Genomic DNA, 21,518 nt, shown 5'->3' on the forward strand with positions numbered 1-21,518 from the left:
GCCCTGGTCCGGGGAGATCCCACATGCTGCGGAGCATCTAAGCCTGTGCGCCACAACTACTGAGCCTGCGCTCTAGAGGCTGTGCTCCACAATAAGAGAAGCCACCACAATGAGAAGCCCGTGCACCGCAACCAAGAGTAGCCCCCACTCGCCACAACTAGAGAAAGCCCACGCGCAGCAACAGAGACCCAATGCAGCCAAACATAAATAAATAAGAATCCCTTGTGGGGAGACAGAAACAGTGTTAATTAATAGTGAGGTGGGGGCAGTGGGCTTCTGGAGTCAGGATATGTGTGATCCATGTGGACATGAGAGGGAGTCAGAAGTCCATCCTGAGGTCTAACCCCATCTTTCCTCCTCCATTCCCCCCCTCATCCTGCAGCATGGCCCTACCATCTCTGCCCCTGCTGGCAACCCTGGCTCTGGCCTGGGTCCCTGCGGCCTTAGCTGATGCTCTGGAAGGAGACAGCTCAGGTAAGCAGCCCCACTCAAGGTCACTGTCAGTCTCCTGCATCTCCCCTGTGGTAGGAAGGAGCCTCTTGTTCAGCCCTAACCAACGTCTGTCAGCCTTGAGGGACCCAGGGAGGAGACAGAATTGGGAGCACTGTAGGGGAAGATCAGGGCAGGGACACTTGAAAATAAGGGATGATTTGTGGGCCGCTGGTCGGGTGGCGGAATCTTGGGAGTAGGGCTGGGGAGGGGCACTAGGTGCATGGCTGCCAGTCTCCAGGGTGGAGGATGGGAGACCCTTGGGGCACGATGAATGGGGCTGGGAGGCAGAACAGAGGTGGAATTGGGAGAAATCGTGAAAGTGACTGAAGGGAACAGACTGGGAAACTTTGGGGATAAGGCTGCAGGACCCAGGGGGTGAGGTTAGAAGACCCTGGGGTGGGGGCCAGGAATCCTGGGGTGGTACTGGGAGACTTTGGGGGTGAATTTGACTGGGAGACTTTGTGGATCGGTCTGTAGACCGTGGGGGGTGGGCCTGGGGGATCTAGAGATGGGTTTGCAGGACTCAGCGGGCCCGAGCCCAGGTTCTTGGGGGCGGGGTTACGAAAACCCCCGGGCAAGGCCCGGGAATCCTAGGGCGGGGCGTCGGGATCCTGGGGCGGGGCTCGGAAACCCTGGGGCGGGTCGTGGCAGATCCACAGCAAGAAGTTCCAGCCGGCCCCGCCCGCCCACAGAGGACCGGGCTTTCCGCGTGCGCATAGCGGGTGACGCGCCGCTGCAGGGCGTGCTGGGCGGCGCCCTCACCATCCCGTGCCACGTTCACTACCTGCGGCCGCCGCCAAGCCGCCGGGCCGCGCAGGGCTCCCCTCGGGTCAAGTGGACCTTCCTGTCCGGCGGCCGGGAGGCCGAGGTACTAGTGGCGCGGGGGCTACGCGTCAAGGTGAGCGAGGCCTACCGGTTCCGCGTGGCACTGCCTGCCTACCCAGCGTCACTCACCGATGTCTCCCTGGTGCTGAGCGAGCTGCGGCCCAACGACTCGGGCATCTACCGCTGCGAGGTCCAGCACGGCATCGACGACAGCAGCGACGCTGTGGAGGTCAAGGTCAAAGGTGAGAGGGCAAAGATGGAGAGAGGTTCCCGGAGAGAGGGAGGGGAGCCCACAGTCTGAAGCGGAAGCAAACACCTAGAAGGCACAGACTGAGTTGGAAAAGGAGCGGGTAGCTACAGGCCTCTGTTACCTCCTTTCTCTCTTCAGGTGGAGGAAATTCTACCCACAGTCTAACTGAAGCCCCTCATGCTGTAGAGCGGGCGCTATTTGGACTTTACCCTTTGTATACAGGGGGTTGACAAGGAGGGGAAGGGGAAGTCAGTGTGCTGGGTGATCCTGCCTCAGGATCCTCTCTGCCCCTCAGGGGTCGTCTTTCTCTACCGAGAGGGCTCTGCCCGCTATGCTTTCTCCTTCGCTGGGGCCCAGGAGGCCTGTGCCCGCATCGGAGCCCGAATCGCCACTCCGGAGCAGCTCTATGCCGCCTATCTTGGGGGCTATGAACAGTGTGATGCTGGCTGGTTGTCCGACCAGACCGTGAGGTGGGCTGGGGCTGGGGCCCTGGAGCTTCTAGCTGTTTCTGAGGTGGGCTGTGGCCTCTGGTTCTGCCAGGGGCTGCCTCAGGCTGGCCATATAGGGCTCCCTGCCTCTGGCGGATGAAGCTGGTCTTTGGAGGGTGGGTTAGGACCCCGCCTTGGTGGGGGGTGTGCATTTCTGCAGAGCTAGGAGGACAATTGGCTGCACTGAAAGGCAGTGTGATTCAGGGGGGTCACCATGGGATGGCTCCCTGGTGAAGGCATTTGTACCCCTTCCCCAGGTATCCCATCCAGACTCCACGAGAGGCCTGTTATGGAGACATGGATGGCTTCCCTGGGGTCCGGAACTATGGAGTGGTGGACCCGGATGACCTCTATGATGTCTACTGTTATGCTGAAGAACTAAATGGTGATTGGGGGTAGGGAGTTGCCAGGGGAAGAGCCCCCTCTCCAGTGCTGCCCATAGGTCCTCCTGGGCCTCTGCTGGACCTTATCGTCCTTTATCATCCTGTATTTAAGTGGGCAGCCAGTGGTAAGGAAAGAGTCAGTGTCCCTCCCTCCAAACACTGTCATAGAGACAAGTTCATGGCCAAAGCCTCAGACAGGTGGTAGGAGACTGAGTTTGAGTCTGCTGTTACCTGCTGTGCATCTCTCTATGTTTTAGTATCTCTGAGCCTCAGTTTCCTTCTTGGCAGAATTAGGAAGTTGGGCCAGGTTCTTTCGAGCAATATTATCGATCCTAAGATTCTATCAAGACTTCGATCCTATAAAGTAGTGTGATGGACTGCATGTCGCAGATGAGGAGACTGAGGCCCAGAGAAGCTTGCCCAGAGTCTCTGTGGGAGCCCAGGGTGGAAGGAGCTCCCTTCCTGGTAACCCAGCCTCTTCTTCTCCCCAGGAGAGCTGTTCCTGGGTGCCCCTCCAGACAAGCTGACATTGGAGGAGGCACGGGCATACTGCCAGGAGCGGGGTGCTAAGATTGCAACCACAGGCCAGCTGTATGCAGCCTGGGATGGTGGCCTGGACCGCTGCAGCCCAGGCTGGCTGGCTGATGGCAGTGTGCGCTACCCCATCGTCACACCCAGCCAGCGCTGTGGTGGGGGCCTCCCTGGTGTCAAGACTCTCTTCCTCTTCCCCAACCAGACCGGCTTCCCCAACAAGCACAGCCGCTTCAATGTCTACTGCTTCCGAGGTGAGCCCACCTCCCTGCAGAGGCTGAGACCAACCTCAGGGAGACGGAGTCGAAGCCTATGCTCTTACCCCAGCCCCGACCAGTTTCTCTTGGGTCTTTGCCATTTGCCTCAAGGAGCTTTGGGTGGTGCTCAGCTTGTCACTTAGGGTTCTAATTCTGGTTGTGCCCTCTGACTTGGTCTTTGTGGCCTCAAGGAGGGCTCACCTCGCTGCATCTCCTCACCTGCCTCCACACCAGTAGTCCCTGCCTTGTCTCTTCCTGTTGCAAAGCTGCCTCTCCCTTATTGGGCTGCCAAATATGTCTCCATCTCTGGTCAGCTCATGAGCAGACCAGAGATGACTGACATTCTCTGAATCCAATGAATGATCTGCTCCAGTTAACTAAATACGCTTCAGAGGGGTTTCCAGAACCTTCAGCTTGAAGGTATCAGATTTTTACCACCAAATATTGAGGGACAGACGTAATTCCCCCCACAGGGAGCAGGTCCTTAAAGACAGCTGGGTGTAGAGATGGCTTCCTGCCCACATCTTATATTGGGAGCTGGAGGGGAGGCAGTGCCTGCGACCCCCAGAGGCACAGGGCCCAGGCCAAGGATGACTGACAATCAGGGAGGCATTGCCATGGAGCATTGGAGTCCCTGCCCCAACTGTGAGCCTGCAGTACTGGTACAAGGGCTGGAGGCAGAAATGGAAAGAGAAGACACAGCCTACTAGGAGCCCTTAGTCTGAAGGAGGAAGACACGGTTTCTGCCATGGGAGCCCGCAGTCTGATCAAAGACGAAATGCTTCACTCCCAGCGCAAGGAAAGACTGAGAGAAAAGCATTACTTCCCCTGGGACAGATCTCCAGATGGCTTTAGCCCGAGGCTGGGAGGGGTGGGGAAGGCAAGTCCACAGGAAGACAGGTCCGTCTGGAAAGACTTACTTGAACACAGATAATGGTGATGCTGCTGCTACTAGTTATACCGATAGCAGTTAACACTTCTAGCACCGATTATAATTATGTCCCAAGCACTGTTATGGAAAGAAATTGAAGGAGGAACTGAATCAGGAGAAGAGGGGAAGGAAGAGGACGACTATGGCTGGGAGCAGGTGGAGGGCAGAGGCGGGCAAGGGTACAGGTTTGCTTGTCTGGTATGAGCAAGGCTCACTGAAGCAGGTGACGCAGGCAGGATGCGCTGTCCTGTCCTGTCTGGCTGAACACGGCTGGCCCTCAGGGCTTTTCTTAGCCCAATTCCACCTTTGCTTCACTGGTTTTCTGCTCTTGGTTCCCTTCCCCTGGGACAAGGTAATTCATTCTAAAACTCTGGTTATTTGAAGAGAGCAGATCCTGGAAGGATGGGGTGGCCACTTGCCCCTTGGCCCCAACACCGAGGTCATCAGGCGGTGATGGTTGAATGTCCTTCCTGTACCCTACCCTTCAGCTCTCCTGTGGTGATGGCAGCCTGTCCCCTTCCATTTCTAGAGTCTTAGGATGACTGGGATCCCTCACACCTTACCCTAAAACCAGGGTCCCAAGGTGCTGAGGCCATTCTGTCCATCCTTCTGCCTCCATCTCCTTACTCGAGGGATGACCTCTCTCCTGAGCCTTCCTTTACCATTCTATCTAAAGTAGTACTTCCCGTCTCCTTGCTAAACTTAATTGTTCTTTATATGGTAACATTATATGTTTATTTGTTTGTCTGTATCTAGAATATAAATCCCCTTGAGGGCAGGAAGCTTGCTGTTTCGCTGGGCACTGTATCCTCAGTGCCCAGGAGAATGCTCGGCATGACACATAGCGGGCACTTGATTAATGCTTGAGGAATGAGTGATGAAGCCCCGGGGTGCTCTCTGGGCCCCGTGGGTGCTCCATAGGGAAGATGAGAGAGAATTAAGAGAATGCTATGGTCTCTGAGTCTAACCCAGAACCCTCACATGCAGGCCTGTGAGGGCAGAGGCACCTCCTTAACCTCCCATTGGCACTTTCCTCCTGCCACAGACTCTGCCCAGCCCTCTGCCATCCCTGAGGCCACTGACCTGGCCTCTGATGCACTGGAAGCCATTGTCACAGTGACAGAGACCCTGGAGGAACTGCAGCTGCCTCAGGAAGCTGTGGAGAGCGAGTCCCGGGGAGCCATCTACTCCATTCCCATCATGGAGGATGGAACAGGTGGAAGCTCCACTCCAGAAGACCCAGCAGAGGCCCCTAGGACCCTCCTAGGTAACTCAAATCTCTTATCCTGGGGATATCCACACCTGGGAGAAGTTGGGGCAGAAAGGGCAAGCCCAGGCTGAGGCCAGGGTTGTCGCTGCCGTGATTCTACCCTGTCCTCTCTCAGCAGCACAGTCGTGCAAGGCATCTCTCCTGTTCCTCTCCCAACCTTTGCCTTTCCAGCAAATCCCACTCCCAGATAGCTGGGTCTGGAGATGCTTGGACTAAGGAGCTGCCCTCTGGGAAGGAGGGATCTCCTTTCTTTGGTCTCTCCTCCCCCTCACCTACCCAAAATAAACAGAGAATTTTAACAGACTGGGAGAAGGAGATGCAACCACCAGGTTTTCCTGGGCTAATGACAGCTCATAGAGCCTTCTCAAGTGTTGCCTCACTATTGCAGCTCCAGTTGAAATTCTTCTGGTGTGGAGCAAAGGCAGTTCCTCCCCAGGGCAGGCTCTTCCCTCTCCCTGAGGGCTCACCCTCCCCAGCCCCACCTTTCTCCCCTTCCCCTTCCTTCTTCCTGGCCTCTGGTGGGTGCTGTCCCTGGTGCTGAACCATCTGTGCTTTGCCTAGAATTTGAAACCCAATCCATTGTACCTCCCCTGGGGTCCTCAGAAGAGGAAGGCAAGGTGTTGGAGGAAGAAGAGACACACAAGGATGAAGAAGAGAGAGAAGAGGAAGAAGAAGAAGAGGAGGAGGTGGAGGATGAGGCCCTGTGGGCCTGGCCCAGTGAGCTCAGCAGCCTGGACCCAGAGGCCCCTCTCCCCACTGAGCTGGCTCCAGAGGAGTCACTCTCCCAGGCATCCCCACCAGTGAGGGCAGTCCTGAAGCCTGATGCATCACCACCTCCCTACGGAGAGCCAGAGGCTCCCAGGCCTCCAACGGTCCTTGGACCACCCACGGAGGCCCTGCCCTCTCCCAGGGAAGGGAACCTGGCATCCCCATCACCTTCCACTCCGGTTGGGGCAAGAGAGATAGGGAAGGAGACTGGGGGTCCTGAGCTGTCTGGGGTCCCTCGAGGAGAGAGTGAGGAGACAGGGAGCTCCGAGGATGCCCCTTCCCTGCTTCCAGCCACACGGGTCCCTGAGGGTACCAGGGACCTGGAGACCCCTTCTGAAGAGAATTCTGGAAGAACTGTCCCAGCAGGGACTTCAGTGCATGCCCAGCCGGTGCTGCCCACTGACAGTGCCAGCCATGGTGGAGTGGCCGTGGCCCCCTCATCAGGTAACTTTGCCCAAGGCTCAACCTCCCTCTTTATCCTCATCCTCTTTCCCCCCCTGCAGCTCTGGATCACCTGACCTATAGTCCTTTAACCCACCACTGCCCCAGACTCTCTTGTCCTTTGCCTTCATTCTCCTACCCACCTCTACCTGTGGGCTTCCAATCTTGGATACCCCACCTTGTGACTTCCATTCCAGCTCTCTGAGTCCTCACCCTGTAACCCCCAACTCCATGACTCCCACCCTGTGGGAGTTTCTGTTTCTGAAATCCACACTGTGACCCCCAGCCCTACCACCAAACACCTGGAACTTTTTCCTACCCTCGGCTCTCTACCTGTGACTCACATTTCACTGGCCCCACAGAGGACCCTCATGCCTTGTTCAGTGGGTGCCCTCATTGCCTTTTGCGTTCTTCAAGGCCCAGGCCCATCCTCCACTGCTCCCTCTCCCTCCTGTGTGCCACCTCCCTTCAGCTGCCTCCCACTGGTATCAGGGAAGTCTGGGATCCCATGCCCACCCCTCAACCTTTGGGGTCCAGGAGAGCCCTATCCCCACAGAGCCTTAAGCAACTACTTCTGTGAAGTACTTTTTTCGACTGTTTCATGGAAACAAGCCTTGGAAATAAATCTCTATTAAACCGCTTTATAACCAAAACTCTGGCACCCTCTGTCTCCACCCCCAGCTGTTTGCCCCTTTCATTCCATGGAGTTGTGTCCTGGGTAGCTCTTTGATGGTTCTTTTGGTGCCATCTCTCTCTCTGTGTCTCTGTCTCTCTCTTTCTCCCCCTGGGTCTTTGTGTGTCTTTGTGCCTCTTCCGTCTCCATCTTCAGCCTGCACCCTTTCCTGTCCTAGCAGTCTAACAGCCCCAGCTGTTCCCTTGTCCTCTCCTCAGGCCTGTCTCCGCCTTCCTTCCTGACTGCTGAGATCCCAAATCTGACTGTACACTTTACCCCAGAGAAGTCTTTGTCTGTCAGTCTGCGGGAATGCTGGGAGTTGTAGTCCCTCACTCCTGATGGAGAGAAACCTCTGCAGGCCAGTGTGTGTGTGTGTGTGTGTGTGTGTGTGTACACGTGTCCCTTTCTGATCCATCTTGATGGCTCCCATCTAGAGCCATACATACAGAGGACTGACAGAGAAAGCCCCTCTTAGCATGAAGGCCATTCCCTGGTGTCCAGGTGCCCCAAGGCTCTGTTCCCCTCCCCCACATATCAGCAGGGGAATGGTATCTCGCTTTCATCCCACTGCCTATGGCCTCCCCCTCCTCCACTAACTCCTGCACTAATGACCACCCTCACCCACTATTTCACCCTTCCTGAACCCAGAGGATCTCAAAGTTCCTATTGCTGGAGAAGAAACAAATCAGGAGGGGAGGTTGGAGAGTGTGGAGGGAGGGGGAATGGGGAGTTAGGTTCTGGGGTCTGAGAGAAAGAAGCCCTATCTATTCAGTGAAGGTTGAGCTTCCAAATGGAGATCTCTGGAGAAGGCTGGGACCCTCCTAGTACCAGGGTCATTCTCCTAGATGGCCCAGGGTGGGCTAGGGGGCTCTACATCACACCTAGGCTCACTCATTTCAACTACTGTTTCCCTGCCCAGCTGGCCTTGGAGTTCAGTGCTGTGGGGTGAGGAGGGGCTTTGGTGGGAGAGGATCACCATTGGAAGTACCTGCGGTGTCTTAGTTACCCCACCTGGGGGATGAGTGAGAGGTCCTCCAGCCTGCTATTGCAGCAGTAAGGAAGGAAGAACTTTCTGATTGTGTATAGTAGTTGATCCAGAAGGGGGGAGGTGGAAGACCAGAAAGTCTCAAGAGGAGTTCCTTCACCACCAACACCCAACCCCCACCATCCTGGTTCAGGTTCTGCCACCCACAGCCAGGGGGAGGGACCTGTGGCTTGGGTAAGGCCCCAGGGACCAAGTTTGAGAGTCTTTGGCCCCCAGGGTTAGGGGGTTGGACAGAGAGGAGCAGAGAGGATCACGGGGGGAGCAGGAAAGTGTGAGGAAAGGAAGGGGGTTCAGGACTCCTACCCTTTGTAGGACCTGGTCCTTAAAGGGTTAAATAAAACACTTCCCCTTCTTGCTTTGCCCTAGGAGGTAGCAGTACCAGCTTGAAAGAAACTATTGGCAGAAGGAGTGATGACAGCGGGAGTGGTGTTGGAATAGCTGATTCATTTTACCCAAAACAGCTAGGTCATCCCAGCAAAATTCTTTGAATCACCTCCAGCTTCTCCTCCCCGCACCTCTGCTCTGATCCCCACCAGGCAGTGGGATCTTGGGCCAGAGTAAAGCACTGTGGGCATGGGCCTTGGCTGCTAGGAGTGGATGGCTTGGTCTGAGGGGTCCTGCCCAGGGCTGGGCCGAGAACACTGACCTGCTCTGTCAGTCTGTGGGGCCATCATCTCCAGGTCATCCGGATCAGAAAGGAGTAGAATCTGACAGCCCCTTCAGCACCTAGGCCCAGTCTAAGGGCAGCCACCCAAGATCATGAGAGAGAGTCCAGAAGAGAAGGCAGATGGCCTAGCCAGACGGAGCTGGATGTAGACAACAGATTGCAGGCCTTCAGAGTAGTGTGTTAGTCCAAGAAGACTGCCTGGAGGAGAGGGGCCAGAAGGAAGGAACAAAATGGACTGGAGGGGTTTCTAGGCTGGGGAACCTGCAGGAGGCCCCAAGTGGAGGGGGAAAGGGGAGTCTGGTAACGGGGTGGGGGGAGAGTCCTGGGAGATAAGAAGGGGAGGCAAAGAGCTTGGATGATGTTGAGAGAGTGTGTGGAGCCAGTGCTACAGGACAGGGGGAGCTGCTGCAGCTCCATTTCTGGGAAGGGTTGGGGGGGCGAAGGAGTAGGGCATAGAGTGAGGGAAGTGCATTGGATCTTCACTAAGAGCTTCTGGGCCTGACTCTGCCCAGTGGACAGCAGGAGGAATGGTTAGCTCCCTCCTAGACCACCCCAGTGTCAGGTCCCAGAAGCAGTAAATGGCAGGCCACACCTCACTGTTGCTATGGTGACTCTCCTCTCCTTCAGTTCCACCCAGCCCACCTAGACTACACAGAACTGTGCTAGGACCTGGCACAATGACAAGGGGTGGGGGACTAACCTCTAGGCCTAGAGAGGTAAAGTGACTGGCTCAATGTACCCAGCAGATCCAGGAGCTAGGTAAGAGTCCAGGACGCATGACTGACAGCCCAGTATCTTTCCCCTTAGTGGGATTAAACCCTGAAGGCCTTCCTGGACACTCCTCTTGGCCCCTGTTAGACGTGGCCCACACTGGTGGGCATGACAATGACCAGCACTGGGCTGAGCTAGTGCTCAAGTGGGGGGCAGTGAGGAGGGGAAAAAACCCAGAACTCAGGTCTGGGCTGTGACCAGAGGCAGGCTCCAGGGAGAACATTTAGGGTGCTGTGATAGCCCCCAGGACAAGCGGGTCAGGGCTGGGACCCCTGCTGCAGAGCTGTGCTTCCCTGGCCCCCCACCTCACACCTCTCTCCCTCTCAGGTTACTGTGTCCCCAGCCCCTGCCACAATGGTGGGACGTGCTTGGAGGAGGAGGAGGGGGTCCGCTGCCTATGTTTGCCTGGCTATGGGGGGGACCTGTGCGATGTTGGTGAGTGTGCTGAGGGGCTGCGTTGGGGGGAGAGCTGAAGCCTAGACCCTGCCACAACGCGCTAGTTCCAGGGCGTGGGACGGGACACTGGTTTTGGCCTTGCCATTAATGAATTTCCATTTGTTGTTGTTAGATGCACCCCGCACTTTGCGGGATCTTAGTTCCCTGACCAGGGATTGAACCTGGGCCTCCTGCAGTGGAAGCGCGGGAAAAGAATCCCCATTTCAGACAAATCACATAACTTCTCTGAGCCCTCCCGTCAATTTCCTCATCTGTTAAGTGGAATCAAAAATGACTCTCAAAAAAAAAAAGACTCTCTCAGGGAGTCTATGCTCCTGGAATTTGGCAGGCAGGCAGTACTTGTCGGTTTCCATTCTCCTGGGAAGAGAGGAGGGTTCAGCTCTTCTTTAGGAAGGAGGATTGCAGAGACCCAGGCCGGGACTCCAGCCTCACCCTGGTCTGTGTCGCTCAAGAGAAGGAAGGCATCAAGGCCCCCCTCCAACCAGGGCCCTTCCAGCTCCTAGCCGCTCCTTCTCTACTCTCTCTTTGGCACCGCCCTCCTACACTTAGCCCGCCCCCTCGGTCTGAGGTGGTGGGAGGAGCCCAGTCCCTGTCTGGGGACCCAGCCTCTCAGAGTTTCGGGGTTCTCCCGCCTAAGCTGCCTGCCCTTCTGTGTCCTAGGCCTCCACTTCTGCAGCCCCGGCTGGGACGCCTTCCAGGGCGCCTGCTACAAGCACTTTTCTACACGAAGGAGCTGGGAGGAGGCGGAGAACAAGTGCCGGATGTACGGCGCGCACCTGGCCAGCGTCAGCACGCCGGAGGAACAGGACTTCATCAACAGTGGGCTGGGGACAGGGCAGGAGGCGACCCTCGTCACCTGTTCTCTCACTCACACACTCACTCATCAATCAATCAATCAATCAGTTAATGAGTGTGTTAATTAACTCCCTTATACATTAATTCAGGCACTCATTACTTGGTTTACCTCATTCATTCATTCATTCACTTTTCTTTCCTCTCTCCCTCCTTCCCACTCCACACGTGGGTAGTGGGGCTTCAGGCAGGGGAGGGCTGAGATTCGCGCAGGAAATACACCTGCATCAGCCTGGCGGTTGCTTGGGGGCTTATCTTTAGTCGCTCCCCACCTCCCTGGCTCTCCTGCCTCCGTCTACTCTCCCCGACTCTGACCTTGCTGAGAGTTTTTACTTTTTCCAGAGTTTCCCTTTTCTAGCCCTGGTTTTTCTTCTTCCCTCACCCCCCACGCCCCTGCCTTCCATCCCGCCCTTGTGCAGATGTTGGAGGGATAAGGATACCGGGAAGCGCGGATTTGGGGTTGCGGGAAGGACTTCCCCCCCGCGAGCACCCACAGAGAGCCCGATGACAGGGAATGGCCGCCATCTGCTGGCAGCGAAGCTCACTGCACACCTTCGTCTCCCCTGCGGTTCTTCCCCAGATCGATACCGGGAATACCAGTGGATCGGGCTCAATGACAGGACCATCGAAGGCGATTTCCTGTGGTCAGATGGCGTCTCCCTGGTGAGAGGTTCTGGCCGCCCCTCACGCTGTCTAGGTCGCTTCTTCGAAGCATTTCTGCCCTCTACCCCCAGTAACCCCCATCCCTCCCTCTCCTTTTACTGGCCCCTTACCTTTTCCTCTTCCTGGCCCTCCTGCATTCCTTGTGTCCCCTTCTCTTCTCTTCTGGTTTCCATTATCCTTCCCCCCAAAGCCCCTGACATCTTCTTTTTCCTTCTGGGTCCCCTACTCCCCATCCCTCTAGCCTTCCCTCTCCTGGTGCCCCTCCCCCACCCCCTTCTCCTCAGGTCCTCCAGGTCCATTCCTCTCAGTGCTCCTGGGGCTGGAGCTCCTCACCACCTCCTCCATCCTCCCCCCACCCTCCCAGCTCTATGAGAACTGGAACCCTGGGCAGCCAGACAGCTACTTCCTGTCCGGAGAGAACTGCGTGGTTATGGTGTGGCATGATCAGGGACAATGGAGTGATGTGCCCTGCAACTACCACCTGTCCTACACCTGCAAGATGGGGCTGGGTGAGGGCGGGCGAGGGGGAGGAGGGGTGGGGGCTAGAGAATCCTGGAACTGATGTGTGTGCAGAAGGAGGGTGCAAAGCTACACAGAGAAATCAGAAATGTGTCCCAGGCCGTGGGCATGGGCGGGATAACAAATTAGATGGGTCCATTTGGAACCCCTACTCTTTATTATTTATTTGTTTGGTTGCACCGGGTCTTAGTTGCGGCTGGTGGGCTCCTTAGTTGTGGCATGCAATCTCTTAGTTGCAGCATGCATGTGGGATCTAGTTCCCTGACCAGGAATTGAACCGGGGCCCCCTGCATTGGGAGCTCGGAGTCCCAACCACTGTGCCACCAGGGAAGTCCCTGGAACCCCTACTCTTTTTGTGTGTCAGGTTATGGCCTACTCCTCTCCTCCTTCATCCCAATTCTGGGAACTGTTACCCCCAGAGCCCAGCTCCCAGTTCCTGACTGTGTCCCCCCTGCAGTGTCCTGTGGCCCCCCACCAGAGCTGCCCCTGGCTCGAGTATTTGGCCGTCCACGGCTGCGCTATGAAGTAGACACAGTGCTTCGTTACCGGTGCCTGGAGGGCCTGGCCCAGCGCAACCTACCACTGATCCGCTGCCAGGAGAATGGTCGCTGGGAGCCCCCCCAGATCTCCTGTGTGCCCCGCAGGCCTGTGAGTGCCAGGAGGAGGCAGGTGGGGGGCGCTAGCCAACACAACCCTGGGCTCCAGTCCTAGCTCTGTCCATCACTGGCTGTGTAATCTTGGAGTTATCACTACCCCTCTCTGGGGCAAAGAGGAGGTGGGCTGAATGCTCCGGGGTCCCCTTCAGTGCTGCTGTCTGAGAATATGCAGCCACAGTCTGGGCTCTTACGGGCTGAGCCAGCGAAAGTGTTTTGATGAGGTCAGAGGTCAAGGAGCAAGAACCCAGAGGGCAGGCTCTGAGAAGAGAGAGAGGGAGGAGGAGCCCAAGGGTGGAGGGTGAGTGTGTGTGTCTTTCCCAGGCTCGAGCTCTGCGCCCAATAAAAGCCCCAGAAGGACATCCGAGGAGGCTCCTGGGGAGCTGGAAGGCACGGTTGACACCCCCTCCCAATCCCGCTCCAGGTCCCTAAGGGTCAAGGCCCCCAGTACTGCGCTCTGCCCCCAACCCTCCCTCCAACCCATGCTTTTCCCATCACAGGGAGTGACAACGAGAGGGGTGGAGCTGAAGTCCAGGTGATAGTGCCTGGAGGGGCTTCTGTGAAATACCTGGGTAGCTCCAGCCCTGCCTTAGGCTCTCTCACCCCTATCCTGGGCATCAGGTTTTTCCCTCAGGGCCTTGAGTAGGTCCCTAAGTGCCTCAACTGCCCTCTCCTTGCCAGCCATCCTGTCCTCTCCATTCCCCTGGGGGGCACTGTGCCCACTCATTCTCGGTTTTCCAAGAGAATGGGTTCGCAGGGTGGAATACCTGTAAAACCAGCAGGAAATAAAGCTGCATTTGAGCCCAAACAAGATTGATGCCTCTGTGTGTGAGAGAGAAAAGTGGAGTTGGGCCGGGCCTCACAGGATAAATAGACCTTCTGTGTTTATTAGCTTCTGAAGGTCAGAGAAGTCCTCAAGATGTCAGTGCCTGATATGAGTGCCTGGCACAGAATAGCTGCCCAGTAAGTATTTATGGAATGAATAAGCCCACGGGGGTTGGGGAACAGCATGAGGATATTTGGAAGAAGCTGGAGTGCCCAGAGTGTCCAGTCAAGCCGACCTGGAGAAGTTCAGTCTGGGGAGGTAGAGGGGCTGAGGGCCCAGAGAGGTGGGTGCTTTGGTGTCCCCATTCCGAGGTTCCAGAGGGGGATTCTCCCAGGGGGTGTGAGGGTGAAGGGAACGCAGAGGGTTAGGCTTCAAGAAGGCTTACTTTCAGCAGAAGCAGCAGAGATGCAGGAACGGGGAAACAAGGGCGGGCAGAGATCTGGGGAACGACCTGTGAGGCCCATAGGCTGTGGTCAGCAGAGGGCGCTGCGGCTGCAGACACGTCAGCCTGAGAGTGCCGTGTGCGCGTGCGTGAGTGGAGCCGAACTGGAGGAGTCCCGGGATACCGCCAGGGAGCGCTGGGGTCTGTCTTTCTGAGGAGCCCAGGGAAGGGAAGCGGGTTGCGGGCTGTGGGGCGGGAGGAAGGTAGGACTTCCGGCCAGGCTGAGCTGGCCCTGGGGTCTGTGAGTCAGCGGAGACTGAGATGATGAGGTCACTCTCTGAATAGTGGAGAGAGAATGGTCAGCTGCGCGCGCGCGTGTGTGCGTGTGTGTGTGTGTGTGTGTGTGTGTGTGTGTGTGTGTGTACCTCATCGCAGTCCACTGAATTGTGCCTTCTTGTGCCTCCTGGTAAAGTGTTTTGCCAGCATGCTGTCTGTCTTCTTGATGGGGGTGAATCTTACTGCTGCAGATCCTCACACTTAACCACACTGGTTCACACACATGCACACACGTGTGCACACTGTCATGTGTACACACTTCTGCTTGTGCCCACGGTTACACCACATTCACGCACATGGGCAGTTCTTACTCCTTTTTGTGGAAGTCAGTAAAACCTGATAAAACTAAGGGTTAGGGAGACAGATCCAGAGGAGCAAAAAGCTTAGAGAGGACAATATGAAGAGACCCAGACAGGTGAGACAGGACAGAGGAAGACAGGTGATTGTTGGGGGGAGCTGGGGGCTCTCCCAGGCCATCCCTGCCCAGGCCCATCCTGGGCCTTCTCCAGGTATGTAAACCCCAACCAGCTGGTCTCTGAGACACCAACACTGACCTCCCAGAGCCAGCTCCCAACCAATCACCAACCACCACATTCCTCTCTTCGCCCCAGGCTCTCCTGTCCCACCTTCTGCCCGGCCCACACTCCACACCTCCACAAGACACAGCCTAGCATGGCTAGGGAGTGGGACTGTTTTTTAAGCAGCTACGAAGAAGAAGATGATCCTGGGGCCAGAGCAGAACCCCACTTTATCCTGTATTACCCTGCAATTACCCACTCATTGCACTTTTAGGGATGTCAGAGCATTAAGCTGGAATTGTAAGTGGATCAAGACCAAAGTGGGCCTTTGAAGGTGGGGTCTGAAGAGGAGGAGGCAGTGTCTGTCCTTGGGTTTTTATTTTTTAATTAAATTATTTATTATTTATTTTTGGTTGCATTGGGTCTGTATTGTGCGCGGGGTTTTCTCTAGTTGCGGTGAGCGGGGGCTATTCTTCCTTGCGGTGCGTGGGCTTCTCATTGCGGTGGCTTCTCTTGCTGTGGAGCACGGGCTCTAGGTGTGCGGGCTTCAGTAGCTGTGGCGCATGGGCTCAGTAGTTGTGGCTCACGGGCTCTAGAGCACAGGCTCAGTAGTTGTGGCACACGGGCAGAGTTGTTCCACAGCATGTGGGATCTTCCTGGAGCAGGGCTTGAGCCCGTGTCCCCTGCATTGGCAGGCGGCTTCTTAACCACTGCGCCACCAGGGGAGCCCTGTCCTTGGGTTCTTAAGGGAGGTTGTCTGAGAAACATATCCTCACAGAGATGGAGTTTAGGTAGCAGGTTGGATTTCCTGGAGAGACTCTGGTGGGAAGCTGGAAGGGGCTTTGGTTTCCCAGCCTTGTCATCAGCTTTCTCACTGAATCTCCCGGCAGCAGTAGGCAGGGATCTACCGTCATTGATCTGTGGATGAGGAGAGTTCCAGAAGAACTAGGATCCCCCCTGTTCCCCTGACACCTGCTGAGCTGCTTGGGCAGGGCTGCCGGAAACGGAAGCCTTCTCCTGGCTTTGTTGGACTTCCTGGGGAAGGGAGAGCTGGTCCAGGGATGACTCAGCACCCTGCATAGAATCTAACCCCTGGACCAGTATGTGTGTGTGTGTGGGGGGGGGGGCTCTCTTGGTCTGGATAGGGGGAATCGGCCCCTCATGGAGTGTCATCCCTATCTCTTTGGACAGCTGGAGTAGGGGCACAGCTGTATCTACCTCTGCCTCCAGGACACAGCAGAGTGCCCTGGGTATACGGTTAAGCTCCCAGCCTCCTTTCCTCATATCTAGAATGGGGGTTCCCTCCCCCTCTATGTGGAGAGAGGAGGCCCAGCTTGGGTTAGAGCCTTGGGCATTGAAAAGGGGCCTGAGAGCCCAGGGAGATGGGCCTTCCAGAGGTCCTCCACCTGCCAGGGTCCCCAGCTTTTCCCAGTCTGCTCTTACCCACATCCCACCTCCCCATTCCTCCCCCACTCCCCACCCCCCCACCCATAACTCCCACACACTGCCCTGACCTCACTGAAGCCTTTGTCCTAGCCTGTCTGTGGGCCTGTCTCCTGGGCAGGGAGAGAAAGGGCCCCATTGTCCTGGCTGCCTTCTGCGACACAGTAGCTCCCAAAGACTTCCAAAAATGCTCAGCCTGTCAGACCCCCGTGGGTGGGAGGGCTTTCCGTAGGGGCTGCAGTCAGATCCCGCCTGGAGTGAGGATCCAGGTGCTGTCTCTCCCAGCGGTATAAAGGTTCCTCTGTTCCCCAGGCTAAAGGTCCTTCCTGAGATCTAACTTCCCATCTGCCTCCTGCAAAGCAGCCTTCTTCCTCCTGGGAAGGGAGAACTGAAAGATTCAGGGACAGAGCAGGGGAAAAGGATTGGGAAGGAGAGGAGAGAAAAGAAAAGAGGAAAATGGAAGAAAAATGTGGGGAAATTCCCCACTGAGAGACTCTAGACTCTCGTTAATCGTCTGAGTGTGTAGATCCTGTGGCCTCTGTGTTTATTTCCTGATGATTCTTCCTTTGTCTTTAGAAGTTGTTAACAGAGGGAAGGCTATTGGTTGACCACTTTGGACTGGAGCCCTGAAGAGGAACAGCCCACAGACCGCTGGCCCATGTTCTATGGCCCCCAAGTGACATCTAAGGATTCTTAGTATCGTTGGCAAGAATGTCTGTCTGTGCCTTTATCCCCATCAAGGTGAACTGAAGTTCTCTTTTGACACAGAATTTCCTGGCAAATGAGGTGAATAGAGAAAGAGGGAATCCAGGAGAGACCAAAGGATTCAGGACTTGGGAAGGGGCCAGGGAGGAGGGAAGAAAGGAAGTGGAAGAGTGGAAGACAGAGGAGAGGTGAAAAGGGGGAGACGAGGAAGGAGAGTGGGTCTGTGAGTGGTGAGTGAGGCTGACAGGGAGGGGGTGTCTCTCCTTAGCAGGGAGGAGGGAGGAGGGAGCCAGAGCCAGTGAGACGTCTCCCCACCCCCAAAATTGAACTCTCCAAGCCACCCCTCCTGGGACCCTGGGGCTCCACTTGTCAGCAGGAGCCCACAGCTGCTGGGAGGTGCTTCCTCGACAGTGGCCCCCTGGCACCTGCCTCGGTTTATTTCTGGTGCCACAGCTGAGTCACGGGGTGGGGAGAGTGAACAAAGGCTGGGGGAAGGGGAGCTCACGACTGGAAGAGGAGAAAGCTGAAGGAGGCTCTAGGACCTGGGACTCTGGGGCCCAGGTCTGCCCCTTTGGGAAAGAGGGGCCAGAGGCGACAGCCTGAGAAACAGGAGTTAGGTTACAGGAGGGATGTCCACATTGGAGACCCTGGATTAATGGGGCTGGGGAAAGAGTGGGGAGTGGGAGGCAGAGTCTACTGCTTCTGAATTGTTGGAGAAGAGACATGATCTAGGTGTGCCAGTGCTGTATTAGAAAGAAAGGGGAGAGGGGCCCCCAGGGTGGATGGAGACGTGGCTATGGGATCTTCGGATCATGAGAGTGGAAACAGAGAGGGCCGTGTTTTCCTCTGCTTCTGGTCGCAGACTCCGTGGACCCTCACCTGAGGCCATTCTGTCCCTCTTCCTGCCCCTGAGCCCAAAAGTCCCTTCCCTGGTGGCTCACTTGAGACTCTCCTTTGTCTTTTTAAGGTGGGCCTGAGGACTCGGGAACGGGTCCCTGGGTCTTTTCTTTATCTACTGGAGCTGCATTCACGTGACACCTTCTCTTTTCCCACCTCCTAGGAAGACCCTCATGTCTAACTTCCACCCATCCTGCTGCAGCAGTGTCCTGGAACTTTCCATCCCCTGTGGGCTGGGGCGGCCCCACAGGGACCCAGGGGCCTGTTGCCAAGCCCAGAGCCCTCTTGGGTTTCTTGGGCTTAGTCTCCATTCCCTCCCCTTTCTAGGGGCAGCCCCAGAGGGCACATTCCAGCTGAAATTAAATCACATTCCTCCATCCCTGCCTGACAAGGATGGCATTTCTGATAGCAGCTGTGACACCACAGGGTCAAGTGGCAGCAGCTGGTCCCCCAAGGAGGGGCCGAGAGGGGGAAACTAGGGGAGCTGAGAGACCAGGGCCTTTGGAAGCAATGAATGAACTCTGAGGCTTTGATCTCAAGAGGCCAGAGCAAGAAGCATAGACCCTGCAGTGGGAGGGATCCAGGTTAGACGGCAGCATCTCCTAGCTGCATGGAGCAGCAGGGAACGATCCAGTCCGAGCAGTACTGTGCAGATGGGAAAACCGAGGCCCCCAGCATCACCTCCTGAGAGGACCCTGGAAGAACACCCCCTCCCACCCCTGGACTGGGCTCCTGCATAGACGTGAGGCTGAGGGGGCCCTTTAAGAGGCCACACTCTGAGCTCCTTGGCCAGAACCCAAAGCCAAGGCCTTTGATTTCCTCTGAGCCTCTGGCGGCAGCAGCAGCAACCGGACAGCATCGGGCTGGGCTGAATGGAGAGCTCAGCCCCTGACCTCACCCTCCCAGGCGCCGCGGCCCGCACAGCCTTATAAGGAAGTGCCCCAAGCAAACTGAGGAAGTCACCTCCAGCCCCCCCATCCTACCCCCACCCCAGAGGCTATATTTACCCAGAGGAGGTCCCAGAATAACCTCCCACTTGTCCTCATGCTGGGATGGGGGGGACGTGGCGGGTGCTGCCTCCTCATTCCCTCCCCTGGGACTCCACCCTTCCAAGTGCTTCCTGTCGTCTGATCTCATCACAGTCGTTCATTCATTCATTTATTCATGTATTCAGTCCATGTGTACTGAGCACCCTTGGGTCCCCAGACCCCTCCAATTCTCTTCTCCAACCTGGTCCTCTCTCCTGGGCTCCACAAACCCACCCTCTCCCAGGGCAGCTCCTCCTAGAGGTCACAATTTCCTGCTGGATTCTCCAGCTCAGAAGATGGGACCACTGACTCCCAGCTGCCCCTACTGCCACACTCCCACTCCATCTCCCACAGTGGGTCACCAAGGCCTGAGACTGTGCTTTCCTTACCTGCCTCCTCTCCTTCCCACTGCCACCCTTGTCCCCCACCTGGACCGCTGCAGTAGCCTCCCTGAAGCCCACCTACCTACCCCAATCCACTCTCACACAGCAGCCAGAGGTTCTATTTAAAATGCAAACCTGGTCATGTCATCTCACTACTTACAACCTTTCAAAGCTCCTCATTTCCCTTAGGATGAAATCCGTATTTCTTGGCTGCTTGGCTAGGCCTTGGCCCACTGGCCCCCAACTCCTCTCTAGTCTTATTGTGGACAGTTTACCCCTCATTCTCCACCTTCTGGCCACACAAGCCTACATTCTGTTCCTCAAATGCCCAGACTTCTCTTCCTGCCCCAGGACTTTGCACCTGCTCTTCCCTCTGACTAGAATCCTTTCCTCTGCCTCCTCTTCTCTCCTCCTCCCTCCTCCTCCTTCCTCCTCCCTCCTCCTCCCTCCTCCTCCCTCCTTTTCTCTCCTCCTCCCTCCTCTTCCCTCCTCCTCCCTCCTCCTCCCTCCTCTTCTCTCCTCCTCCCTCCTCCTCCCTCCTCCTCCCTCCTCTTCTCTCCTCCTCCCTCCTCCTCCCTCCTCCTCCCTCCTCTTCCCTCCTCTTCTCTCCTCCTCCCTCCTCCTCCCTCCTCCTCCCTCCTCCCTCCTCCTCCCTCCTCCCTCCTCCTTCCTCTTCCCTCCTCCTCTTTCCTCCTCCCTCCTCCTCCCTCCTCCCTCCTCCTCCCTCCTCCTCCCTCCTTTTCTCTCCTCCTCCCTCCTCCTCCCTCCTCCTCCCTCCTCTTCTCTCCTCCTCCCTCCTCCTCCCTCCTCCTCCCTCCTCCTCCCTCCTCTTCCCTCCTCTTCTCTCCTCCTCCCTCCTCCTCCCTCCTCCTCCCTCCTCCTCCCTCCTCCTCCCTCCTCTTCCCTCCTCCTCTTTCCTCCTCCCTCCTCCTCCCTCCTCCCTCCTCCTCCCTCCTCCCTCCTCCTCCCTCCTCCTCCCTCCTCTTCACCACACAGGTCAGCTCCTGCTCATGCTTCAGGTTCCCAGGGCAGCCATCCCTGACCTCCTCCTCCCAGCCTTCCCCAGCCCAGATCAGGTGGGGCCCCCGCTCTCTGCTCCCATAACCTCCTGCCCTTCTCTGTTTTCAAATATGATTTCCACTCAGAAGCCCTTGTTTGGTTAGAAGGTAGAGCTCTTGGGGCCAGGAACCTTGGACTCCCAGCACCTGCATGGTCCATGGTGCATAGGAGATGCCCTGTAAACATCTGACAGTCCCTGTTACTGTCCAACCCTCATTTCTCTTGCTGCACAGATGGACTACCATTGCCAAAGAGAACACACCACCCACCATATACGTCTTTTAGAAAGTCTTCACTTCTGTCTAACTGATGTCCCTCCACCTGTTTGGGACTGTTGGCAGAAATGGCTAGTTTGGGTAATTCTGCAGGGAACCAGGGATCTTGGTGTGGGGGTCAGGATGGGCACCAGACACAGGGAAGGACTGCTTGGCTTGGCCTCTGTCCTTGGTCCCCCATCCAGGCGGGGGTGCCCGAGGGCCTGGGGAGATCAAGCACAGGTCTCCTCTGTCCCATTAGAGGAGCAGGGAGTGGGCCTTATTTGCTCGGGCCAGTGTGCTCGCCCACAGCCTGGCGGGAGCAGACGGCCTTGTTAGCAGTGAGTACAGGAAGGATCGTGGAGGCTTGGGCTGCCAGGAGGGCTGCCAGCATCCTGGACCCCAAGGGCAGAGGAGGGGGCCTGGATACCTAATGCAAAGACTCTTAGGTGGAGGAGAAAGGCATGGGCAGAGAAACAGACAGTGAGGTTCTGTCAGGGGGCCTCTGTCCACCCCTCCTTGTCCAGAGGGTGAGACTTCATCTTCTCATCTTCCCCTGCCCTCAGCCTTGGGCCCGAGGAAAGGAAGGGCCTGCCTCTGGCCTTGGGATTGTCCCCAGACGTGGAACATTTGTCTGTCAGCCCCTGCCCCACCCCCACCCAGGATATTTAGAGGTGTCGCCAGCTCTTCCTTCCCTGCAGAGCTGAGCTGGGGAGTGGTTTCTATTTGGGTATCCTGACTTCAAGGCCTTC

General features: G+C 56.7%; 1 protein-coding gene across 1 annotated transcript; it reads left to right on the plus strand.

The window, feature by feature from the left end:
• Positions 1-383: 383 nt before the first annotated feature.
• On the plus strand, positions 384-13,698 carry BCAN (brevican). The gene is made up of 13 exons (XM_032644131.1): positions 384-474; positions 1,185-1,559; positions 1,863-2,037; positions 2,313-2,440; positions 2,930-3,223; positions 5,203-5,424; positions 5,989-6,639; positions 10,120-10,227; positions 10,909-11,067; positions 11,681-11,763; positions 12,128-12,272; positions 12,740-12,930; positions 13,260-13,698. The coding sequence occupies exons 1-13, from the start codon at positions 384-386 to the stop codon at positions 13,365-13,367; spliced, it is 2,730 nt and encodes a 909-aa protein (XP_032500022.1). The 3' UTR covers positions 13,368-13,698.
• Positions 13,699-21,518: the final 7,820 nt, after the last annotated feature.

The sequence above is a fragment of the Phocoena sinus genome, chromosome 1 (genome assembly GCF_008692025.1).
Source record: "Phocoena sinus isolate mPhoSin1 chromosome 1, mPhoSin1.pri, whole genome shotgun sequence".
Taxonomy (NCBI): Eukaryota; Metazoa; Chordata; class Mammalia; order Artiodactyla; family Phocoenidae; genus Phocoena; species Phocoena sinus.

Excerpts from the sequence above, each read along its gene's own strand:
- BCAN (XM_032644131.1), top strand. The coding sequence starts at position 384 with ATGGCCCTACCATCTCTGCCCCTGCTGGCAACCCTGGCTCTGGCCTGG. Across the intron at positions 475-1,184 it reads TCTGGAAGGAGACAGCTCAG|AGGACCGGGCTTTCCGCGTG; the intron begins GTAAGCAGCCCC and ends GCCCGCCCACAG. Across the intron at positions 11,068-11,680 it reads GGAACAGGACTTCATCAACA|ATCGATACCGGGAATACCAG; the intron begins GTGGGCTGGGGA and ends GTTCTTCCCCAG.